Raw genomic sequence first — 24,831 nt, 5'->3', positions numbered from 1 at the left:
CACCATACCTTGTATCAGCAATACACACACTCTGGGCAAATGATAGTCACATGATAATACTGGTGAACCATACAACCCACACGTAACAACCGGGTATATTATCATTTGAAAAGAGTTTGCAACTCTGGGCTGGGTTTTTCGATTGGAGAATTTTTTTTAAGTCTAGCGTACTCTGGCTTTGTATACAGCAAGTGGTATTGTGGTCTAAACATTATTGTGTATTTGGTTGACTCCAGGTCTAGATGCTGTTCTCTTCCTCTGTCAATATCCATGGGCTTGACATTGTTGATTCCTGTTCCGATAGAGTTAGAGGTAATTATTTTAGTCATATTTAGAAGGTATTCTGTTCTTACAAGCTGTGAGGTTCTTACCTATATATTTTAAATATTATATTTATATATGTGCTTTTTTAAAATACATATGTAACTGTTTATGTGTGGGTTTTATGGTTCACCGGTATTATCAAGTTACTATCATGTGACCAGAGCATGTGTATTTAAAGATGGCGTCTCTGTTGATATAACTAAGTCTGCAGAAGAGCATCTGCTCGAAACGTCACTTGTGGATGTGCTAATGAATTGCAAGGGGAGCTACAGTGTGCCGACCTCTTCATTTGTATTTTCATTGCTGTCTTTTGGTCCAGCACTTGCCCACGTGTGCGACCACTTTATATTGTCTGTTGTGTTCTCCTGCAGAAATACTTTTTTTTTAAAAATATACAATAATTCACCGTTTGGACACAAACCACAGACGATCCATATCCAAACCTGTTACTCTAAATTCATTACAATGTGCAATAACTAATGCTCCTGCTCCTCAGTAAGTCGGATCGCAGTGGGAAGTAACTTCTTATGCAGAAAGTAATGATGAAACAGCATGTCATACAGAGAGACAGCTTAAAAGCCAGGAGGAGGGCTTCCATCCAAATCATTAAGTGTTCTGTGTTGCACAGCAGTCTGCATCTGATTTAATGTTAGAAAAGGCTGCAGAGTGAAAATACAGCTGCTGACCTAGTGGTGTTATTGCTGCAATGTCCTTGATATATAATGTATGAGCGATAGTAATATATATCTCTCTCTCTATATATATACGTATACACATACACACATATGTCCACTGTCAGACCACAACTGCCTGTAACTGTGAGAGACATGTTATTCTACGGGTGATAGACCGTGACTCTGTCTGATCGACATGTCCATATTATGTATGGATGGTAATTCAGTCTTCTTTGCTTACGCTCATTGCTTATCTGTATAGCTGTTAAAGGCTTTACCATTCCTCATGAGGTGATGTAGTATAAGTCCCACAAAGTATACGGCATAATTGTGCAAAATCCCTTTGAGGACAGTACGGGCAGTATGCTGTAGTTGAGTTTGTTTTTTGTCCAGTATAGAGGTGTGTTTGTTGCTGTTTGTGTCTGGTGGATGAGCTTGAATGAGGGGAGGAAACCCGGTCTCCCTCCCTACTTGTCAAATACTGACGGTCGGTCAGTGCCCGCGGCTCTCTGACACCGACACACCGGGATTTCAACTAACCCCAATGTAAACACATCAGTGCTATTATTTGACTGTCAAAGCAACTAGTATAAAGAGCGAGACAGACACGGCGCGTGGGAAGGGGAGATAGATGGGTCAAACAAACACCGGACATTTGTCTAGGAGACCAGTGACCGTGTCACCGTGTGAAACTAAAAGTAAATGTTGATCATTTTGTCATGAGTCTGTGCCGTTGTTAGTCACATGACTCGGTTGACACGTAACTTCTTTGTTTCACAGAGTTGTTAGTTAGTTTTAGGAAAAGATCGTGGTTGACGTTGACTTGACAGACTAAGTGGTGTTGTTGCTTAAACCTAACTTCCTGTGAAAGCGGTAGTTAATTTTAGAAAAGACACTATGTATGTAACAAGTGGAAACTGACACGACATCCCTGATGCGTCCAAAGCTAACGCGAGAGAGGTACCCAGAGAGTCATAATTTGAAGCTTAGGGCTACTGACCAAGCCTCTGTATTTAACGAGTAAAATGAGCTGCATGACTTGTTATAAGTCACTGTTATGTTCTGCATGTCACTGTGTTTAGATATGTTACTTCTGTCAGAGAGCTACGCAGGAAAAAGTGCAGTTATTGAGATTTCCAGGGTGTCGGTGAACATGTTGCGTGAAGGCCGTCAGTCACACCAGTGAGACGGCGTACGTCTGATATAGAGACTAGTTTAGAGAATGAACCGCACAGTTAGCTGTTTTGTTTTTGCCGTTGGCTATGGCCCACATTAACCTGCATACTGTTCAGAATTAAACTGTCAGTGAAGCCAAGTGATGAGGGATGATAGTGATGACAGTGCTATGAATAAAAATGCAGCAAATCACATGACACTGTTGTTGCATGCTTTCTTTTTAATATTTCCATTTGTTTAATTTAAGCCATATTAGCTCATGTTTTTTTTAATTGTGAACTAAAGCACATTCTGTTAAAATAATGAAAACTGGACAGCTAGCAAGATCAGTCTTCGTTAAGGCCGGTTAGCAATCCACAATGTCATTTTTCATATTACGTGCCCTGCTCCGAGCTAAATTTAGAATAGGAATAATCTGAAGAGAGATGCAATATTTCACTCTGCACAAAAGTGCCTAATATTTCAAATGCAGTCTGTTCTACTTGTGACAGCTAAAAATACTGTAGTCTCAACACTGACACAGAGTCGATATTCACAGCTAATCAAGAATAACTGCAGTGTTGTGAAGTATCGAGCAGACAGACTAGTTGTCATTGTAATGTGAAAAGCTGCATGGTGTAATACCAAACAAACAAAAAAAACTTTTATCTGTCAGTGCATCTGCTCCAAGCTTCTGGTAAATTCACAAAGAGCCTGAAAGCTCCTGATCCATTATAGTCTCCGTCTGATAGGATAAGAAGACAGACGACTGTGTCCCAGCCGTCGAGAAGAGACGTTCAAGTACCCTGCAGCCCCGGCGTCACTTGGATGGGTATAAATAGAGCCTCGCAGCGCCTCTCCTCTCTCCTTACTCCTCTCCTCTAAACCCCCTTATCTTTCTGTCTATTTATTTGGCAGAGTTGAGAGGTAAATGTCTTTTGAGGGATGATATTGAGCAATCACGGGAGGTTATTACATGTCATTTGTTTGATGACAGCACGAGGACCCTTGTGGAGCAAACTAAGTGTCCTCCTGCTGCGTGTTGGCTTTTGAGTGACAGAAAAAATGAAACTCCAATAAAATATGATAACAAAAAAAGTAAAAATGCGTAAGAACGGAAGATATGTATGTATATTATTTAGATGGGAAATTATGAGCACGAAGGGCAGTCTCACTTCATTAGTATGTTTTTACTTCCACTGCTCCTCCATTTAAATTTATTTATGCATCAAGGCGAGATCAACATCTATCGAGGTACTCGGCCACGTTCGTGTAGGCTTCATGGATCCATAGTTTGAAAGAGGAGTTGCTCTTTGAAGCCACTGGGCCAGGAAGTGATGGGGAATTTTGGGAGAGAAGGAGGGATGGCGGATGCTTTGATGTGCAGAAATAGATAACATTAAAGGCTCGCCTGACAAAAACACACTTTCTGGCCACGACGAAAGCACTGTCCCGTGTTACTGGATGCTACAACAACTTGGATGAATATGAAGCAGATGGTTGCAGTTTGCAGAGTCTTTATCCCACGATGGTTTGGGATATCATTTTGGAAAATGTAGGCCTAATGTGCTTGAGAGGACAATACAATTCTGGGAGCCAATTTTTTTTTTTGAGAACAATTATTTACCCTTTTTTTGGCGGTAGGAAGTGAACTCCTGCATGGTTTCATATTTAGCAGATGATAATGAACAAGTATTGTGTCCTTGCTCGTCTTCTGTCTCTCTTGCTGTCAAAGGGATGGCAACTCATCGATAAGTGTGCTGTCACATGGCTCAGTCCCATGTGGTAATGAGGACAGCTATAGCCACTTTATCAAAGAAACGTTACTAGGAAATCTGTTTTAAGGATGTAAATTCTTCCTCCAGATGCAGTTAATGTGTACTTTAAGTACCCCCGAGCGAGTCTGTTTAGTGGTATCACCGGGCAGCTCTTAGGAGTGAGTGAATGAGTGAAATCCATCTTTCCCGTGCGGTGCTCCCTAAGGCATTGCTGTGAGTAATAATGTATTTTATGAGGCTGCCTGAAGGGCTGCACAAACTTTATGGGAGTTGCACTGCAAAAAAAGCAAAATCTTACATATTCGTCTAACACTCATAACACTTAATATAAGACCCAATCCCCTAACAAGACCCACTTCAGTGAGATATAGGGGATTGTTTTTAGACCACGTGTCTTGAATATCTTAAGTGAAAAAATTTAACTTTTGAGCAGGCTCATTATGACATACTTCCTAAAAACTAGTGAAATAAAGCTCAAAATTAGTTTTCTCAGCAAATTTCTGAATCTCTCTTTATCTTGCGAGGCCTAAATATTACATTGTCTTTAAAGAAATCTTACCATGCCAAATTTCACTCGTTTCATTGGCATATTTTACAAGCAAAAATACCTTGTAATCGTAGTTTTTTCCTATTATTTTTAAAGTAGCCTTTTCTTTTCAGTGCTGGTTTGTTGGTCATATTAAGCAATGTAATACTTTCACCATCTTTGTATACCTGGAAAGAAACCATAATCAAAATAGTTTTTAGCATCTTTTAGCTATTTGTTTTGATTTCCACACCAAACTTCAAACAGACACAGTTAGCAACTAGCTGGAGACCATAGCATAGCATCTAGCTACAGATATATGGTTGGTAGAGACAGAGCTCAAAGGAGAGTGAATATTGGATTTGCATTCATTAAGTTGCTAAAAATACACCTCCAAACGAATGCTAATGTTTCACCGTATATCTGCTGGGTGTGAAAACAGGCAATAGTTTGGTAACAGCTGAAAGGTTTATGAAGATTTAAAGCTTGAAATAAAGTTTTTCTGATGGCCGTCTCAGCAAACGGCGCCATTGCTTCACATAGCTAAGGGGAACTACAATTATCTGTGGATTTGTCAGTTTGATTTACAAGTAGTCATAAAATCCATTGTTGCTTCCAGATGCATTCAGTGAGATCACCACCTCTTCCTGCTTCATCTCTGGCTGAGACTCGTCAATCATCTGGCAGATAGCAGCACAGACAGCTGACACTCTTCATCCCAGTTTAACTGAACACCCAAAATGGCTAAAACTTGATCAAATACATGTTGAAACAAGCTAGAGAAGACTGCAGCCTCTTGAAACCACATACAAGTGACGATGTACTGAAAACCAACTTTCCTTATCAAAAAATATATATATTTGGCTACATGTGGAGTTGTTTTTTGTACCTTCTTTTGATTTTACAATATTCGAATATTACAAATAATGCTGACAAGACAGCAAAAACATTTCTATTTCCATATATTTCTCAAATGGGATCTTCGGCGTTTCTCCTGATCTCATTCGTTATAAACTATCTATAAACTAACTATCTATTTATTAAAGTACTTTGGTTCCTTATTTTATCTGAACTGCCTTGTTTCTACCTCAGCTCTTCACACAACCCGACAGCTGTCAGTCTCTTCTCAGTTGATGGTTTGATTCATGTCTGTCTGCTTTGCACCAAACAGGCAAAAGCCTTAGGACATTTAACACTGTTGTGTTTCTTAAATCTAAGGCGCAGTCCCTAAAATAGATCTGTTGCTGTTGGTCCTTTGATATGACAAGAGCATTAATATATTTTAATGAGCCTGAGTCCCAAGATAAAAACACGATTATTCAGCTTCACTCTGAAAAGATTAAAATGTTGTTTTGCTTTCACGGTATGGAAAGATGAGATTGTCTGTCTCCTTTCTCTTTGTCCGAAAATAATGTCTCAGTTTCAATGAGTGTGACAGAAAAAGGCTCAAATACCTGAACATTGTAAAAGTAACTTCTGACAAGTACATCCTAACAATCAACCGTTCCTCCATTCATGGCTGTGATAGAAATGGGAAAAAGTCTCAGGCTGAGTGAAGTGGTGTCTTAAGTTGTGTCTGTGCTGACAGCAGAAGTGACGAGTTTGGATCATGAGGGGTTTCATGCTTGGTGGTTTTCTGACTGACGGGTGTAATAAACCGTAACAACAGTAATGTCTACCTGGGATACTGACAGGATATTGCTTAAATGCTAAACCAGAAGCTCAAGACAGCACATTACCTCTAGTCTTTCAATATTATTGAGTTGATGAGGTCGTATGCGTAAGGGAAGCAAAAACCTTTCTTATTTGAAAATGAAAAAAAACCACTCAATTTCCTGGTCAGGAAAACTTATTTAACAATCACACTCACAGCTATACTTGACCCTTTGCTAAGTCCCGCCCCTCAAACGCAGAGTTGGCCAATCGTAGTGTAGCATCGGCCAACTCCGACCAGGTTCTGACAATTATTCTCCAAATCAGACTCTCATGCAATCGTTTCAGATTTTCTTCATTTTCAGGCTGCTTGTGTGGATTTCTAGCTAGTCATGGTTAAACGTTGTGTAACAGTGATACTCGTTACCCGGAGAGGTTGGAAGGAGATATAGGCCTACATTTCTAAAATGTTGTGTTTCTACGTAACAACCTGTGGAGCATACCATGCCAGTAAACCATAGTGTTAGCACTACTACTACACTACTGAAGGTATACTGAATGTATACACATGCTGCTTTTCATTTTCAATGACTGTGACAGTGAATAAAGATTGTCTTCTGTCTGTCCTAACAATTAATGAATATCAATTTATTAAACAAAACATGCAGATTTTATCAATACAATTAATTTCATGTATTTGTTCATATTTTTCTTTTGTACAGTCTTCTAAGCAACGGTTTTCATAGGGTTTAAAATTAAAACCTGCCACCAGCCAAATCCATACCTAAAATATTCAGTGGCTACGACTTATCAAGTCTTTCAATTTTATTTGACAGTTGGGCAGTTACTCAGCTGGGTTTCCATCAGTCTCTTGTATTATGAAAAGGAGCAGGGATTAGACTTGCAAAAATGTTGATCCTCTTGCATCCATTGGCATGTGAACAAAAATAGTTACTTTTTCTGCCAGGGACAGAAATGTTTGCCAGTCTTGCATCATGATGTGAGAACAGACATTGTTCCTTTGACGAGCTTATTGCCACTTTTCAGTCTGAGACATTTGACTGTCTACAGGACAAATCCATATCAAACAGTTTCTTAATTTTATCGTTCCTTTCTCGATTAAGTTTGCATTTGCATTCTTTGTTTGTAGTGCTCACAGAGCCCTATATGTCTCATCATTTGTTAAAACTTCCTTCTTGGGTGTCAACTGTTTGGTATCCAGAACTGTATTTGCTCATCACCTACCGTCTGCACCAGTGCTCTGCTTTGTAGATTCCTTACTCTTCGCTTTATTTGTTTTGTTTTATGCTTCATTCGGTGCACTGCTCCTGCTCGGGTTTGAATCCCTGAGTCTCCCTTCTCATAAATCAGGAATGCATTGGGGGACTTGTACTGTCTGTACCCAAAAGTTGTGTACTGTACTTCCATACATTCCTGCGGCTATATGAAAGGTGATATTTCCACAGTAGCACATTTTCCACTTGATTAGTACAGTTAATTATGTACCGGTGGCAATTTTTAATGCTTTTTTGGATCTTTATATAATCCGATCACACCCCAGAGCTCAGCCATCCTCAGCAGACTGGAGAGAATACTGCGGGGGAAAATGACTCCATTGAGGGATGATTTTAAAGTATCATTTTGTCACTATCATGAATTAAATATTTTGTTTTAGCTGGATTGCGGGTGCTCATTACGTACTGCACATTCAGGATAAAAATTGCTGCTGGCTATATGAAAGTTTAATTCGGTTCATCTAGCTAATTGCTGTGTGATTGATTATATAATTACACAGTATTTGTTTCTGTTATAGTCACATAGTTATGTTTGTAATTCCCTAACACTGGTGATGCAGTGTGTTTCACAGCTGTCGATCTGTGGAGAATAATGTAGTTATAGCTGTGTGTGTTGTAAAGTACATGGCCTTCGTGTTGCAAGATTGTACTTTTCCCTCCAACCGTATATTTTCTCATATTTGTTCTGTTCCTCTGAGATTACGCAGTGCAGAGAGATGCTCCAGTTTCTCTCTGTAGCCTTGAATTCAGCAAACAGTGAATGCTTGACAAATACACACTCGGTCTTAAAAAGAAGATGGATCTAGATCAGGCGCATACATTTTTAACTATCTCTCATCATTAAAACATGAAATATAAGACCACTGTCGACACGATACATTACATTTCTGCTGATAGTCAGACTGCAGTATCATAACCTTAACACTGGCACTGGAAAGTAATGATTCTTAATTTTCAGTTGATTTGGTAACTTATTATACATGAAAAATAATTTACAAAAATAGTGTGTGTGTAGTTAAACAAGTGTTTTCTAGCACAAACAATCAAATGTATTACTTCAAATGGCATCAAAGTAGTGAAGTATTCAAGCACTCGCATTAGACAAAGTGTAACATGTTATAAACCACAGTTGTTCAGACACAATGAGAGGTTTAAATTTTCGGTCGTTGATGGTTGTGACACAATCTCGACATTGGCAACTGCAAACTATTCCCCATCATACAAATTTACCCTCGGGATCAATAATGAATTTCTGATTCTGGTCATGCCCTGGAGTCATCTTAATAATGAGAAGCTGTTTAAAGGAATTACATCTGCTCTTATCAGTGTCAAGTCATTCCGTCACATAAAGTATGTGTATATAGAAGGTGGGAGAAAGAAGACTGGCTAGCAGTGGGTTCTTTAGGGTTTACCTCTTACTAGCCTCAGTGTATGCACCAAAAGGCAGTTAGTGAAATAGCCTGAGACTTTTCTCACTCAGTTTTGTTGTTGGAGATGGTCCAATAAAGGAAAATGCGATCTGCAGGTAGCTGAATGAAGCAACAGTTCTGGACAAATGGAAGGTAGAACATCTAGGGTTGAATACACAAACTGCTGTTTGAAATGCTTTCTCAAGGCAAAGTTAAATGCCTAATGCCATATTCACTTTGAGCAATGGACACTACTCTTGAAAATCTATCTTGTTAAGTGTTCGCTTATTCTCAAGATGCCTCTCAGGTTCAGATGCACTGTGGCATCACTACAGTACAGCAAGTGCACTCGTCCGGACACAATGTTACCGAGAACCACTCTGTGTCCCCTCATCTCAGGAGGGACTATTAACAAGACAAATTTATCCTTCACTGAGCTCCTGCGGAGATATTTTCCTCATTTGCGAGAGAGTGTTTTCATGAGTGAAGGATTAAGCAAATGCTATCTGTATCTATTCTCCACAGTGGGGGTGTTATCATTCTGACAGAGGGAGGCAAATGGTGATAAACAGCCCAGATGAGGCAGTAAGTGGATTATAAAATGGATTGTCTCTCTGCAGCATGATGAGACTCTTTGGGCAAATATTGATATAATATGTGTGTGTGTGTGTGTGTGTGCCTGGAACTGATGCGGTGGGGGCATGAAATAAACACACACACACAACGTGTATAGTACTGTTTGCTAATTGCGCTCACGTTACCTAGCTACTGTAGCCATGGCAACACACCTTGATGGTTATAAAGGAGCTGTAGAACAATTTCAGACAACCCGCTGAGTGACCAAATCAGCTTCTCACCTTTTTCCTGTACTCATGTGTGTATTCGAGTGCTCTTGTGCAGACCGATACTGAAAAGCCTTTTTTTTTTTAATCAGTTATTTTTGTACAGTCCTCAGCCCTTAGTGTGTGAAACTTTATTATTTTCGTCACGTGTACATTTTATTTTCATGTGCGGCATGAGTCATCGCTGCCCTTCTGACTAATTGCATGTGTGTGATTAGCTGAACGATCTGGCCGTTAAAGTGAACCCCTGCAGTATTATGATCTACCGCTCAAATGAGTCTCCCATAAACAGTAAGTGGCTGATAAACTGGTGAAATGGAGCGCTCAGTTAACTGCTGTTATGAAACGGCTCCAGCGCCGTCAGGGTTGTAGCTTCACAGGTGCTTGTTGAACTTGCCGATCTGCCTGTTCAGAGCAAACTCTCTGCCATAGTAAAAGAAAGTTCTCAAACATTGTACCCACGTGTTATTGTTGACTAACTTATTCCAAAAGCATACCCATTAATATGCAGCTGTGACGGCGTGTAAACCCTGACATATCATCACCTTGTAAGTTGATATAAGAAACTTGTTTGGAAACAGTTTAAATCCAGCAGTTAAAAGAAACATTATCATTTATTTGGAGTTTCTGGCCACCTGGCAAATGTAAGTCCGATATGAACTCTCTTTTTAGCTCTGCTTTTTGTTTCTTTAGCTGCTAAACGCTCCACAAAATTGACCAGCTAGTCGCTAACTATGTCTTTATGCTGTTTAGTGCTGGGCGAGTTTGGTGCAGTATTGGTAATAGCCACTCTAAAATATCTTCCTCCACCTGTGCAAAACTAGGGGTTGAATGTGCACACAATGCACCTTCTTTGAACGGGTTTTGCTCCCATTCAGCCATAAGAGCATTTAGTGACACTTACGTTGGACGATAAAGTCTCAATCGTTGTTCTAGTTTATCCTAAAAGCATTGGATGGAGTTGAAGTCAGGGCTTTGTGTGTAGGTCAGTCACTTTCTTCTACACCAAATAGGGACAACAATTTCCTCATGGACGTGCTTTGTGCAGGAGGGCAAAAGAAAATAATTTTCCCCAGACTGCTTCTAAAAAGTTGGAAGCACACTATTGTCTAAAATATCAATGTTTGCTGTGACATTAAGATCTTCCTTGAGCCCAAACCATGACAAACACACCCATCCAAAAAGTATGTAGGCACCCTTGTCATTTGGCCCCCATAATCAATCCATTGAAAACTTTAATATTCCCAATGCAGCCTCCACCAAATAACTGACCAGTTATGACGGCTGGGCTGATACACACGGGAAAACCCTCACAACTCCAACTATTGTTTTTCCTTTAGCTGTACTTGAAGGATTACATGCTGCACAGTCATGGTCCGGATACAAACAAATGTGTTTTTCTGAGTTCTTGAAATGTTGGCAACAACAACAACAGTTTGTAAAATCACTGAGTAATGGATACATTCTTAAATACTGCTTTGTTTCTAATAAAGCCCTCTGTTTATCATACCATTCTCTTTGTAATATCATGAGTTTAAACTCAACTCAGCCTCTGGAAAAATTGGTACGAGGAAGCTAGCAGGCAGTTTTGAAACATGTATTAATATATGTGGTGAAATTCTCTTTTAACTCTCTCAGAGGGCAAAGGGCAGCTTCAGATCTGCTGAGCTGGTTGGGATTCACTATAATGACTTGCTCAAGGACACTTCTGCCAGTCTTCTTATCTAAGCTTCCTATCCGTTTGTCTCATTGATTACTAACTCTGTAGCCCAACAGACTACTCTTTAATGCTTTCAACACTTCAGCACAACAGCGGTAAACATCATGAACGTGATCTTACAGAATTAATATATAAAATGCTAGTGACGCTTTATTTCACGGCTCCATGATTTCCTAATAATCTCTTCCCAGGAAAGATTTGGCTAATGGAAGTTTTCTTGAGAGAAAAGCTTACTTTAAACCCAAGCAAATATAATTCATCATTAATTTACTATTGTGACATTTTATTCTTCATATATGTTTATTTATATTAACATCTTTGTTACTCAATTTGGTTGATCTTGCACACTCAGCATTTTAGGTGCAGCATAACTCAACAACAAGACTTTCAGTTGTTTCTATTTCACCTTAAAGTTTTCTGTTTAACTCATTGTGTGTGTGTGTGTGTGTGTGTGTGTGTGTGTGTGTGTGTGTGTGTGTGTGTGTGTGTGTGTGTGTGTTTAAATTGATGATACCAATGGCTTAAGTGCATTGCTGTTTCCATCCTTTCCGGCTGTATCGATCCTTCCCGCTCAGGGTGAACGTCCCAAATTAGCAAATACTGTAGATCACAGCACCTTGAGAAGCAATTCATTTGGCCCAAGAGAATGTCTTTGTTCAGCCTGTTGGTCCATGTGGGAATATAGATAAAGGGACTAATGTGAGTTATAATCAGCTGCTTAGAGGAAATTGATTCGCATGGTTTGCCAGAGCCTGGGGCATGTGAGCCGTTTGGGGCCAGAGAATAAGAAGCAACATCATGCAGGAGGACAGGCAGTAACTAAGTACATGAATGCTAATGGCACCATAGAAAATGGCTGCCATATACACTGAATAGTTATAACCTGGGGATTATGTGAGTCACCAATCTGAATATATTGTACCAATAGGAGTGAGGAAAGTGTGAATTGTCATGCCTTGGCAGGTGAGACTAGAGAGTAACAAAAATGCCAATCAATCACATGTTCTATACGCCTCCACTGTCCTTAAAAGAGGACCAATTAGGCAAATAAGTGAAAACACCTGTGTGAGTCGACCATGGCTGTGTAATGCCCTCATAATGAATCTATCACTGACTTCAATTACAGTTTTTGTTAAGTAATCTGAAAATTACATAATTTAATTGAGAGTCACCACAACAAATAATGGCACCTAACCCGACATGCAACCAACCAATTAGCCTTAAGTCCAGAATCTTTACACCTGTAAGAAACAATCACTTCAACCATGAATTCATATAAGGTTTTATTTTAATAATCAGTTAATCATGTAAGCTGTAACATTTCATTAAAATACCCTTTAAAATGTCTGAGCGCCAAAGGTGAATTCTTCAAATTACTTAACCTTAATTTAAGTAATTTCATTTTACAGAGATTTAAAACTTTCACAATTTAAGTGCTGGGGCCAACGTGTGTACTTGATAAACTGCACACAATTTTAAGATTTTTGATTGCATTAGATTTTCTTGATGTACCTAGTAAAGTTTAAAACACTAAGTAAGCACAAGAAAGGAAACATTATCTGCTAATGTGTGTAAAAGCAATTTGAGATCCTATTGTTCATCCCATAACTATACAGTGTGTATATATAAGTCCCGCTGTGTTCGAGGACATTCTGTTCAGGCTGGATGGAGGAGAAATCAAGAGCGACAGATGAAAAAGCTCATGAGCTGGACTCTAATGTGTCCTTTAACCCAGACGAGCCAGCGCCGCTGTCCTCTAAAGGTAGATAAACTCAATCCCTGGTGCCGTTAGAGAGGAGATAAGAGCAGCAGACTGTGTAAAGACCAGAGAGAGTGGCGTGCTGGGACGGTTGGGACCGCTGTGCTTCGGAGCAAAGACAATGTTTGATAGAGGCATCGCGAGTAAAAACCTGAGAGAGATTAGCACTAATGAGCTGTTACTCGGTCGTGGAGAGAGCGGACTGTTAACGACTCTCTGTTGTTCTGCCTCTCACTGTTTCTCTCAGACACACACATGCACATTCACATGCACATCTATATCTAGATGATTTGGTACACGCATCAATACCATCCTTCTGTTCACACCCTCTCTTTTCTCTGCGCTTTTATTAAAACTGTTATCTGAACACATTTGAATCAGACAGCTGGAGCTGCAGATACCTGAGTGATTCTGGGTGAATTTGCTCAAAATAAATAAATAGAGGCAACAGGATTATAGACGCTCTTAGGCCTAAGAAAGCTCTGAAAACCAAGCAAAAGGCAACACAGTGTCAGGCAGTAAGCTTCATGAGCTAGGCTTTGTCCTTTTTCACCTGCAAATATGATCAATTATTGATGGGGGGTGGAAACCAGCATGAAGGAGGCTGTCAGGATGCATTTTTTTCATCGCTGCATGACGAGGGAAAACCTTGTTTGGGGACAAAGTGTGTGTGTGTGTGTGTGTGTGTGTGTGTGTGTGTGTGTGTGTGTGTGTGTGAGAAAGAGTGTAAAAATGGAGCGAGGGAGGAAGAAGTGCACACCTGCAACAATTTATCAGGAACACAGAGACAAAATGTAATAAAATAAATAAATGAGTGGTGTAAAGAAGGCAGCTGAGTCAGACAGCAATAAAAGAAGCAGTTGAGTAGTGATGACTACACTTTCTTGTTCTCCAGCGTTTTAATGACCCACTCCTTGACCCATTTAAAATTAAGCTGGATGCTCACATTTTAGGCTTTCATTGTGTCAAAAAAAGACCAAAATAAAATTAGGTGTCCAGTATGGAATGACAGAGGTTGAAAAAACACAGTTGGACGATAATGTTTTTTGTTCTGCCTCTTCCTGTTTTTATTTATTTCCTCTGTTCTTTCAGTTTTTCACAGACCCGTGCGCCAGCAGCCCCTGTCTCCATGGAAACTGCAGCCGTAGCGACGGCGGGGAGGAGGGGGAGCCGGCCTACACCTGTGAGTGCACCGAAGGCTACGAGGGGGAGAGGTGTGATCAGATCCTTTTGGACCTGCCGGCTGCCGAGTGGGACCCCGCTACCCCCTCCGCGCCTGAACTGGCCACCCCCGTCGCCTCCACCACCACGGCCGCTACTCAGCCGCCACAGCCAACCACCATCCCCTCCACCGTCCCCTCCACCATCCGCTCCAACACAACGCCACCACCCCCCACCCTGCAGCCATGGCAACCCAAACCTGGCCAGAGGCTGCTGGTGGTGCCGTGGGAAGCAGACAGGGTAAGATAACTTCCACGCTCAGTTAAAGCTCCTGTGGGTTTATCTTTCAAATGCATAACATATGTTTGTGTGTGTGCGTGTGTGTGTGTGTGTGTGTGTTTCAGGTGACGGAGGGTCTGCACTGTGTGAGTCCTGAGCTGTGTGAGCTGACATCAGGAACACTGACTCTGTCTCTGGAAGTGCCCGAAGAAACAGCTGTAAAGTAAGAGTAACTTTTACGACTGACTGCTCTCCTCTTAAAGCAGGGCCAGATTAACCAGCCGGGGGCTCCGGGGCCAAATGTTGCTGTGGGCCCCCTATTAATGCCCGGTTCCTCCCACTCTCTTTGCATTGTGCAGTATCTATCCTGTTGCCTTTAACTACCCATCTGTAGTTGGCAGCTTCATCATATTTTGCCCTGTGACCCAGAAACTACTGCAATGGTTAGATACTATATTATAATAGTAATCTTATTAAACTCATAGAGGAATAAACACCATGTAAGCATACTTGGGTATGGGTCTATCCTTTTACTATTCGATCCCTGGCAAATGTGCAATTACTCAAATAACCACAAACTAATTGCCACAAGAGGGGCAGTTTCCCACTCTGTCTGGATGGTAATCCAACTTTGCCTTAAATGAGTAGTCCACCAAAAAATTATCTTTTGTGTATCCAATACTTGCTCCCTGTAAACTTGAAAGATGACTCAGAGTGACAGCCTGTAGCTTACACCTTTTGGATAAACAGTAATTACAGTAGATTCCAAAAGCAAGAGCCAAAACAACAAGTAAATAATCAACTACCAAAAGTGTACATCAATCAGGAAGTGAATATTTGGTACTTAAAAGTCCACTCACACAGGTGATTTCACTCAGGCTTAATTGGACCACTTCTCAGGACTGGGTAGGTGTGCACAGACTGTGCTTGATGGACCCTCCTGTTAGTTTTCTTACTCTTGCTGGGTGTTACACGTTAATCGTTTCTATTATCATGTGGAATAATTAACTCCAATCAGAGCAGAGGTGTAATCAGCCAGAATAAAAAAAACACCTGTGTGGTTGTGCAGGACCGTTTTTAACAGAGCACTCTTCTATTAAAAGTAATGTCAACACCAACTGAGAATCATGTTGACCTTCAGTTTATTAAGTTCACCTCATGTTGACTCTAATGTAGCTCTTTTCACCATGTCGGAGATATCTTAGCTGCCAGAAATTCACGAATATCTCTGAATTACAACTAGGTGGCTGACAGTTTTTCCGTCTCCGCTGCTCATAATTAAAGTCTGACCCTTTTAATGTGAATGCAGCATTAATTTAGGGGTGTAAAAGTGCACACAGGATGTGGTCTAGTGGTTGAGCAATATGTGTTATTCAATGTGCAAAGCCGATTTTTAGAGAGCAGGACAGCCATGAATATGAGGCCGATATCATGTTGTTGTTGTTGTTGTTGTTGTTGTTGGTTTTTTTTAATAATAGAATAGAATAAAACAGTTGTTTGTGAAAGATAAACCAGTAAACTGAGAATTTAGTTGCTTCATACCCAGAGCTTCCTTGTTTCTGTAGAGAAGAAGTAAATAGATTAATTTGATTTGGTTAGGCTCCCAGGAGGAAAGATTTCACACGAATCATTCAGACGTATTATCATTGCCAGCCCGATAGAAACGAAAATGTCACATTTAAAGATAAAGGATTCATTTGATTAATTTAAAAATAATTTTAATGAACTGCGGTTTTTTACTTTTAATCAATGTCAGTGACGCGATTGTATTAATTGACCGGATTAATTGTGGTTACAGATGACAACAGATATGAAACATTCCAACAGAGTAAGTCAGTGATACAGTGGTTTTCAAACACAAACTCCCAGAATTTAACCTACAAAATGAACCCTGCTTTTTGGATCCTAATCAACAAGAATAACAACAGAGCATGCTGTACAGAATATTGTCTGCATAAACACTGCAATGAAAAGAAAATACAATAGAAATTACTTTGCACAGCATTTTATCTGCATACCTCTCATGCAGCAACTTTTGTTGGCAACATTACGTAGCTTTTGTAACTAATAACCTTCCATTGTAATCTCTTCATGACCCACTTCTGAGACACTGTATTACCTGCATTACTCCGCTTCAGGTGTACTCCATCTTTTCAGAGCATTTTTGCTATTAAACAGAAAAAATTACAATGGTTCCGTAAATAAGGGTCAATAAATAATGCAGAGGCAACGGTCAAGGATGTCCATGATGTTGCCCCTAATAATAATAATGTAATGGGGCTCTTGTGTCCCCCAAGGAGCTGGCGAGAGAGAGAGAGAGGGGGTTGTCACCACTGCAGAAGATTACAGACACAAGCATAACAATATCAACACTGATGCTGAATATTACCCATGAGAATATTAATTCTTTCAAATAATAATCAAATTAATGTAATTGCTTTGATGAATTAAATCAATAATAACTAACTGGCCACTAAATCTCTCAACAATTTCACTGTAAAATAACAGTGAAATACTGGCAGCAGAGAAGTCGGTAATGAACTGTTATTTTACTGCGGCAGTTGCTGTAATTTATTTTAACAGTATCTTATCGTATATTGGATTACAGTATGTGATGGTGGAATAACTGTTTTTTACGGTCATTTTACAGTATATAAGAGAATGTTATTGTTTATTTACAAAGGGTAATAAAATCTGCTACGTTTGCATTTAATTCAAAACAACTAAAACAAACTACAAAAACAAACTTGTTGTTGGCTATGCTGTTAGCTCGCTGACGTTACAGCTACTTGAGCTCGAGCTCTTGTCTGATGATTAGTAACTCACTGAACTTAGCGAAGTGTATTTCAACCACTTCACAGAAAATAATGTATTATTCTGATAAATTACAGTTATCTGCCGCTATGGTTAACTGACAGCATTAACTGTTAATTTACATTTCAAGGATGAATATTTAACTGTATGTTCCAGTTATTATGAAATACAGTAAGATATTGTGGTAAATCCACCGTAAATCTATATGCGTCAGCAGAGGTAGAGTGGGTCGTCTTCCAGTCAGAGGATCGGTGGTTCGATCCCCGGCTCCTCCAGTTCCAGTTTCCTTGGGCAAGACATTTGTGTGTCTGAATGGCTGAATGATAACATGTAGTGGACAGGGCTTTGAGTGTTCAGAAGAATAAACAGGTGCTATACAAATGCAAGTCAATTCACCATTCACCATGTATTAACTACTAATTATATACTAATAGCTCATTTCATCTTGAAATAGCAGTAGTTCCCCAGATATCTGAGCTCCCTGTGTTGTCCCTCAGGCTGAGCCCAGACACCCTGCAAAGGAAAACTCATTTCAGCAAGTAGCCTGTCCACCATCTTATTATGTCGGTCACTGCTCATAGCTTCACCTTCAGGCTCAGCTCCCTCTTCACTCAACAATTTTGTGAAATGGACACAACCTAAATATGTCCTTTTTATATTCTGATCTGTTCCCGACAGAAGGCCATTTCTGAAGTTCTGAAGGTGGCTCATGTAAAGAGAAATGTTAAGTCTTCTCTTTTATGGTTCTAAAAGGTCTCCTTTTTAAACATTGTCATATGTTAAATACTGGCTCTTGTTCAAGATGCACTGATTACTATTTTATCGCTAGCTCTTATACAAGCATGCAGGGCAAGTTTGGCACCGATTCGGAGATCGGAGATGCGTTCAGCTGTGTTAGCACTAACGGCACCAACCGACCGGGGACCGAGTAGTGAGTGAGGAGTTACCAGGCAGTCCATAGCAGTATAAAACAGGCAATAAAAGGTATTTTGAGAAAGAGTGAGTCACCGCAACCACGAGACCCTTGAGCATGCAGCCATAACTGGGCACCCAAAATGTTATGTAGTTTGCTGCAGCACAATGTGAGATTAGCCGCTGACAGACGCACTCGCAGATACACGCACACATGCGACTACTCCCATGTTTTTCTTGATGGCTATAATAACAAATCGAACAGCTTGTGGCTCACCGCGTGTTTCCACTTGTGTGAAGCCAACCATCCAATTCTTTTAAGTGTAATAAACACATTTCAATGTTTAACACGTAATGCAACGATCCCCGGCTCCTGCTCCACTAGTCTCATGTCAATGTGTCATTGAGCAAGACACTTAACCCCACTTAAGCTGTGCCTACGGTGTGTAGATAGATACTCAATTGTAAGTCGCTTTGGATAAAAGCGTCTGCTAAATGTAATGTAATGTCACTGTAATACACTTTCAGCTGCTGCTCTTTGACTGAAAGGTACTGTAGAGGTAGTGATGATAGTAATTATTGATGCACAAAAGCTAAGAGTACAAAGTACATTTTTTTGTATTTGTTTTTGTAGATATGTGAATGACCTTTTCAGATGTGGTGAGGTTAGAGGGGTGTTTAGAGGTATTTAATCAGTGAGGATCCTCAACCACAAAAGGCATCCAAATAGAGAAAGCAATGTGGAGGAGAGACCAAAGTTAAGGGCATTACCTTGCAGCAGCATTAAAAATTGACTGCACACTTTGTTTGTGCTCTCACTCTTCTATTCATCTCTTTCCATGTTGAACCTGCTGCTTTTCCAGTTTCTATTTGGTCCATCTTGGTTTTCATTATTTTGTACAAATTGTATGAGGTCCTGATGAAGGATAGCCTCCGAAGAAAATGCCTTTTTACAAGAGGGTCACAGTGTTTCAACACCAACCCCACACTGGGCCAAACCTCTGACAGCCATTACTCACCAGACCTGCCCATGATGCCAGGTTGCAGAACAAACAGGCTGGGTTCAAACACGGGACAAAGTGTCCAACCAGTAAGACACCGACTGTCAGCTTGCTGTGTTGCTGCTGACCGACATGAGTGGAGAATGGAGGTCGATGTTTCATTAATCTTCTTAAATTGACTGAAATAAGGATTAGAAGAAGTAGAGAAGTTTACATAGAGGATGAGTTCATTTATCTTAACTTTCATGCTGATTTTGTTGACTTTTTAGTTCAAGATGTCTGGGGAAGTTGAATCAAGTGTTCTCTGGATGCACAAAATAATAATGGTGCAGTTTGTGTTTCTTATATTTGGCGCTCTCAATATATTGTCTGGTACCATCCATTATTCAAACTGTGAATACTGCAGACCTGCAGTACAAAAGCTAAAAGAGCAGCTGAGAACTGTCACCAATTAAAACGGGATCATCGACAATCGCTGTAAATTTGAGCTTTGGTCCAAACTGTAGAGAAAGCCTACAATAATCATATATTCTCTCTGATTCTTCTTCCCCGGTCATGTCCTCGTCCTCCATCCCTCCCTCCCCTGTTTCATCTCTCCAACTAGGGTGGTGGTGAATGCCAGTGGAGCTCCGGTGCTGTGGCGTGTGAATGAAGAGGGTTTCCTCCGTTCCTCCATTTTGAACGGCACTACAATGTGGTTCCTGCAGTCTCCCGATGGATTGGTGGTGCCAGACCGCTCGCTGCCTCTGGGACAAAACTACTTCCTCAGTAAGACGTCATGTATACAAGCATATGATGCAGTTTTCAACAACAGCATTCATATCAGTTCGTCTTTATCATTATTGTGAACTAATGGGCGAGAGGCTGCAGAATATATCAAGTTCATTGGCTAAACAGAATCTTAGTCATAATGTATCATTTTAATTATACTTTCATTATCTCTGTTTTTGATATTTAATTTGTTCATCCAACAAACAGAAGATAACATTACATTTAAATACCTCCAAATCGCTCATTTACAACTGAGGCAAACACATCTGAGGAACTAATGAATCTAAATAAATCGTATTTACAGCGTTTATTCCTGACATGACATTGGGGAGAATCGCATAATATTTGCATATATGAGTCAAAATGTTAGATTAGCATATTGAGAAAAAAAAACAACGGCTATTTATGCTGATATTCCATCTGTATTTTAATACTGTGCTTCACACAGACACATACACAGATTTTGGAGGGGGGTAGTTAGAGTCTGAAAGGCTGGTTGACCTCTGTGTGTGTGATCAACATACCTGATGCTGTTTCATTAAGCAGAGAGAGAGAGAGAGAGAGAGAGAGAGAGAGAGAGAGAGAGAGAGAGAGAGGACGATGACATTGGGGAGTTAAATCAGAGGGGTGGAAGGATAATGGAGGGTGGGAGAGAGGAAGAGTCAGATAAGGAGGGAGGAAGACGGGGAAAGAAGAGATGGCAAAACAGAAAGGGATTAAAGAGAAAGACAGGATGCAGAAAGAGGGAGGACTGAAGGTCAAACTGCAAGAGGAAGATGCATGCATAGCATCAGTAAGGAGGGCGGAGGGAGGAGCAGTGACGTTGCATCTCCCTCCTCACACGTCACTGGATCTGAATGTTGGCAATGAGCTTTCACAATCTGATGGAGCAGTGACTCCGCAGGTCCAACATTCCATGTCATTGGGGCTGACAATCGTTTGGTCAGGGGTGACAGAGAAGCATAAGTTGTTTTGTCGGGCCCTCTGATTGGCCAAGGAGACTGCATCGTCAAAGTCTCGTCATTGGTGGACTCGCAGCTCATTGGCTCAGATCAGGCTCTAAAAAATGGCAGTTGGTATTCACTATATGGCTATTTTTATCCAAGCGCCCATATAACTGTCAGCTTTGATTGAAGGTATAATGAGAGATGTTCTGAACTTCTAGACCCAGAGAGACAAGACGGAGAGGCATGCACTCTATTTCAGTCACAATGAAGAGCTGCCTGCATCAGTTCTTTAACACCTTTAGCCACATGAGGGTTAATTGTTTTTTGGCAGCAAGGTTCACTTTAGGGAGGGAGTTATTTAAATTATGTCCTCAAGCATCGTCAAGAGTCTACAACCATGCTAGCTGCTCTTTGAGGCTGTGCATAGGCTGACGTCAGCTAAATGCCAAAATGCTCACAGTGACAATGCTAACATAGTGATATTTAGGAGGTGTTTATCATGTTCACCATCTTAGTTTAGAGTGTTAGCATGCTAACATTGCTTATTGGCTATAAACACCAAGTACAGCTGGGGCTAATGGGAAGTTCATACGCTTAGCAGGTATTTAGTCCTAAACCAAAGCAATGGATACATTTAAACTTGATGATGGGACTACATGAAAAGTCAGGGAATCACCATAGTTAATACATTTATAGTAAGAGGGACATGAATGACCCAAAGTTCATATAGTTTCAATAGTGAAGACATTTCACTCAAAACCACAAATGACAACCCCGTGGTGGTGCTAGATGAAAAGAAAAAATAATAGGATTCATCCTCTGGGGACGATGAATGTCTGTAGAAGATGTATTCAATAGTTGTGGAGGCGGTGGTTGTCCAACCAACATACCATCATTGCCATCCATAGAGCCAATCAAAGCACATTTCAAAATGCTGTCTGATTGCATATTCTTCTAGAATTGGGGCTCATTTGTTTTATACTATCTGCTTATGGTACATATTTTTAAAATGTAATGAATGAATGAATAAAAACACCACATGAATAGTTTAAAACTTCCCTCAATTCTTCTGTGATAGGCGTGCTGCGTGTGGGCACCCCCACAGCCCCGGAGGTCACCCTGCGTCTCAACCTGACGGTGAAAGCCAGCAGCTGTGTGGAGCCCGGCAGCAGCTTCAGTGACCCTCAGTGCTCTGGGAAAGGCAAATGTATCACACAGCCCTCCGAGGTGAGAAATGATGTTTCTTCTCATGAAAACAACACATAATCTTTGGTGTGAATGAAACTGAACGGATACTTGCAGCTCACTTCACACCTTACATAACAATAATGCATCTGCACATTAAACAAAAGAAGACTTACCATTCAACCCAACATTATCAGTGCAGCTGCAGCATTGTGTCCAGTGCATTTTGATCATTATTCACAAAAGTGCAGCAGAAAAAAACTTTGCAGAGAACAATGCAGAGCACAACAGAAAACAAAAGAACACGGGTCAGAATGGTACAGAGCAACACAACGCAATGCCACAGATTACAGCAATGCAACGCGACACATTCTTAGCAGTCGGAAAACACAGTTTCATTCATTTTGTGATCAAAATGCATGCGAGTCTCTGGCCTGGTATAGCCGCACCCCTGAAGACAATGAAGTAGAAGGAACCACCAGAGACCCGTTGGTCCCCTCCACATCCATACATTGAACTAAAAGAGATTCTCACCGGACGTGCTAAAAAAAAACTAACTAAAGTAGAAATATAGAGGGAGGTGTTGCCGAGACCATTTCACGGTTTCTCTCTTTTTCTCATTATCGCTCCCCTCGCTGTTTGAGAAAATCAAACAGTGTCTCTGCTGCTTGTTAGTGCATTGTTATGTTACTGAATAATTTTTCAATGTGCAATCTCATTATTTCTGTTTCACAAGATTTTTTTTCCTTTCATCGCTATCTCCGGTCGTTTCACCTTCAAGGCTCGTTGATTTGACTTGTGAAATGTGTGTGTGTGTGTGTGTGTGTGTGTGTGTGTGTGTGTGTGTGTGTGTGTGTGTGTTTTGCAGAGCACTTTCTTCTGTGAGTGTGAGGACGGCTACACTGGAATCTTCTGTGAGGAATTCGATGCCTGCCACCGCCGACCTTGTCACAGCAACGGCACCTGCACCGACGTTAGACAGGGGGGTGAAGGACGCAACTTCACATGCGCCTGTCCACCAGGTGTGTGTGTGTGTGTGTGTGTGTGTGTGTGTGTGTGTGTGAGTGTGCATGCATCATGCTGGATGCCTTTAAACACAGACAAAGCTGTATACACACGTGTATGCAGCTACATGAATAGTCTCAGTCTTGCTGTGGTCTTGGTTTGTTTGATTAGAGCTTTGCAGATGTAAAAACTGGAACCCTCTCTCATTGTTTCTCTGAATAAAAGCACGGGAACAGAGATGAGATCATATTGAACCTTTAACCTTGTCAGATTTATTTAAGGCAGGGACTTGAAGTGAGGGCCTCTGGTAGGAAGGTAAATGTCGGAGGTGACCGCTGATTGCCTGTCATTCCCCATTAGGGAACTGTGCAAACAAGCAGTGTGGGCAGCTGACTGGAAAAATTAAACAGGAAAAAGAAGATGCATATTTAGTTGGCTCCCCATTAGCTGCCTCTCTTGCTGGGGTTCACCAAAACAATCTTTCCAATAGACAACAGACATACATTTATATGCAAGTAAAAAACAATTGTTCATAACTCAAACATTTTAAAAGTAAGTACAAAATAGCAAAACACTTCCAACTTTAGAATTCCTGTCATGACTAGGCTGTTTATTGGTAGTTGACTTTTGTTTTGCTCAATCTTACACAGATCACGTTTAGCTGCATTTGTCTGAATATAATGAAATAAATCAAGTAGTAGTGATTATAAACTGCGTTTTTCTCAGGTTATGAAGGGGAGCGCTGCCAGTTGCTGGTTGACCACTGCCTCTCTCAGCCCTGCAAGAACAGAGCCACTTGCTTCAGCAGCTTGGCCGGGCCCAGGTGCTATTGTCCCGAAGGTAGGTCATTTATATAAATATTTTTGTATCTCTATTTGCTTTGTTGGTTGCACAGTATTGTAATTTTAAAATAAAAAAAACATATTTTTGGAAGAAAATTAAATATACACATTACGCAAGCATTTCTGCCAAAATCAGTGTTTTTTGTGTTTCTATGTGAAAACACAAACGCACAGAGAGGGACATATAGACAGAAAAAGTGTATTTTTCATCTGATTCCAGTTATTATACACGCTGTGTATCTGCGTGGTTAACAGTATCTGTGCCACTGAGATGCTTATTTTAAACCTTCATCCTCTATCCTAATTAGTCCTCATAGCCTCAGCGACCTGCATTAGCCTCTCTGGGGAAATCTGTGACTGCAAAACTGCATTTCTCAATAAGAGCGCACTAGTTTGTGATTAACGTACACCACATACGGGCAACGGTGTATACGGAGTGTGTATTCTCTCTTAGAACACCAGGGAAACATTAGATAACAATGGCCCTGGCCACATAAATAAAGAAACAGCAGATGGATGTAAAAGCTGGCGGGAAGGTTGTTTCATTGTTCCAGGTATAGCTCCCAGCAGTCAGTTCATTCTCGATCTGTTGGAGGTCTCACTCACACTGCAACACCTGACTGAATTGCAGCTGCCAAGAAAAACAAGGTCTCCAATGAGGAAAGTAATTCATAATCCATCGCTTTTGACGCAGGTATTTTCATTAAACGAGAGAAAGGGCGGTGAAGACCATGCCAGCACGTCTATATTAGCGCTGGGAGACTTTGTTGAAAGAGGGC

At 40.6% G+C, this 24,831-nt stretch overlaps 1 protein-coding gene across 1 annotated transcript in view; it reads left to right on the top strand.

Annotated features, from left to right (window-relative positions):
- Window positions 1-24,831, top strand: part of dner (delta/notch-like EGF repeat containing) — a 49,992-nt gene that overhangs the window by 13,512 nt on the left and 11,649 nt on the right. The window contains exons 2-7 of the mRNA XM_068709101.1: window positions 14,228-14,596; window positions 14,701-14,798; window positions 19,907-20,070; window positions 22,099-22,247; window positions 23,074-23,227; window positions 23,937-24,050. Of these exons, the coding sequence (XP_068565202.1) occupies window positions 14,228-14,596; window positions 14,701-14,798; window positions 19,907-20,070; window positions 22,099-22,247; window positions 23,074-23,227; window positions 23,937-24,050 (1,048 nt within the window). The remainder of the gene's footprint in view (window positions 1-14,227; window positions 14,597-14,700; window positions 14,799-19,906; window positions 20,071-22,098; window positions 22,248-23,073; window positions 23,228-23,936; window positions 24,051-24,831) is intronic.

This window comes from Cebidichthys violaceus, unplaced genomic scaffold (assembly GCF_023349555.1).
Source record: "Cebidichthys violaceus isolate CVI_PGR_0920_01 unplaced genomic scaffold, fCebVio1.0.p SCAF_1, whole genome shotgun sequence".
Lineage (NCBI taxonomy): Eukaryota > Metazoa > Chordata > Actinopteri > Perciformes > Stichaeidae > Cebidichthys > Cebidichthys violaceus.
This window is presented reverse-complemented; position numbering and strand designations above follow the sequence as displayed.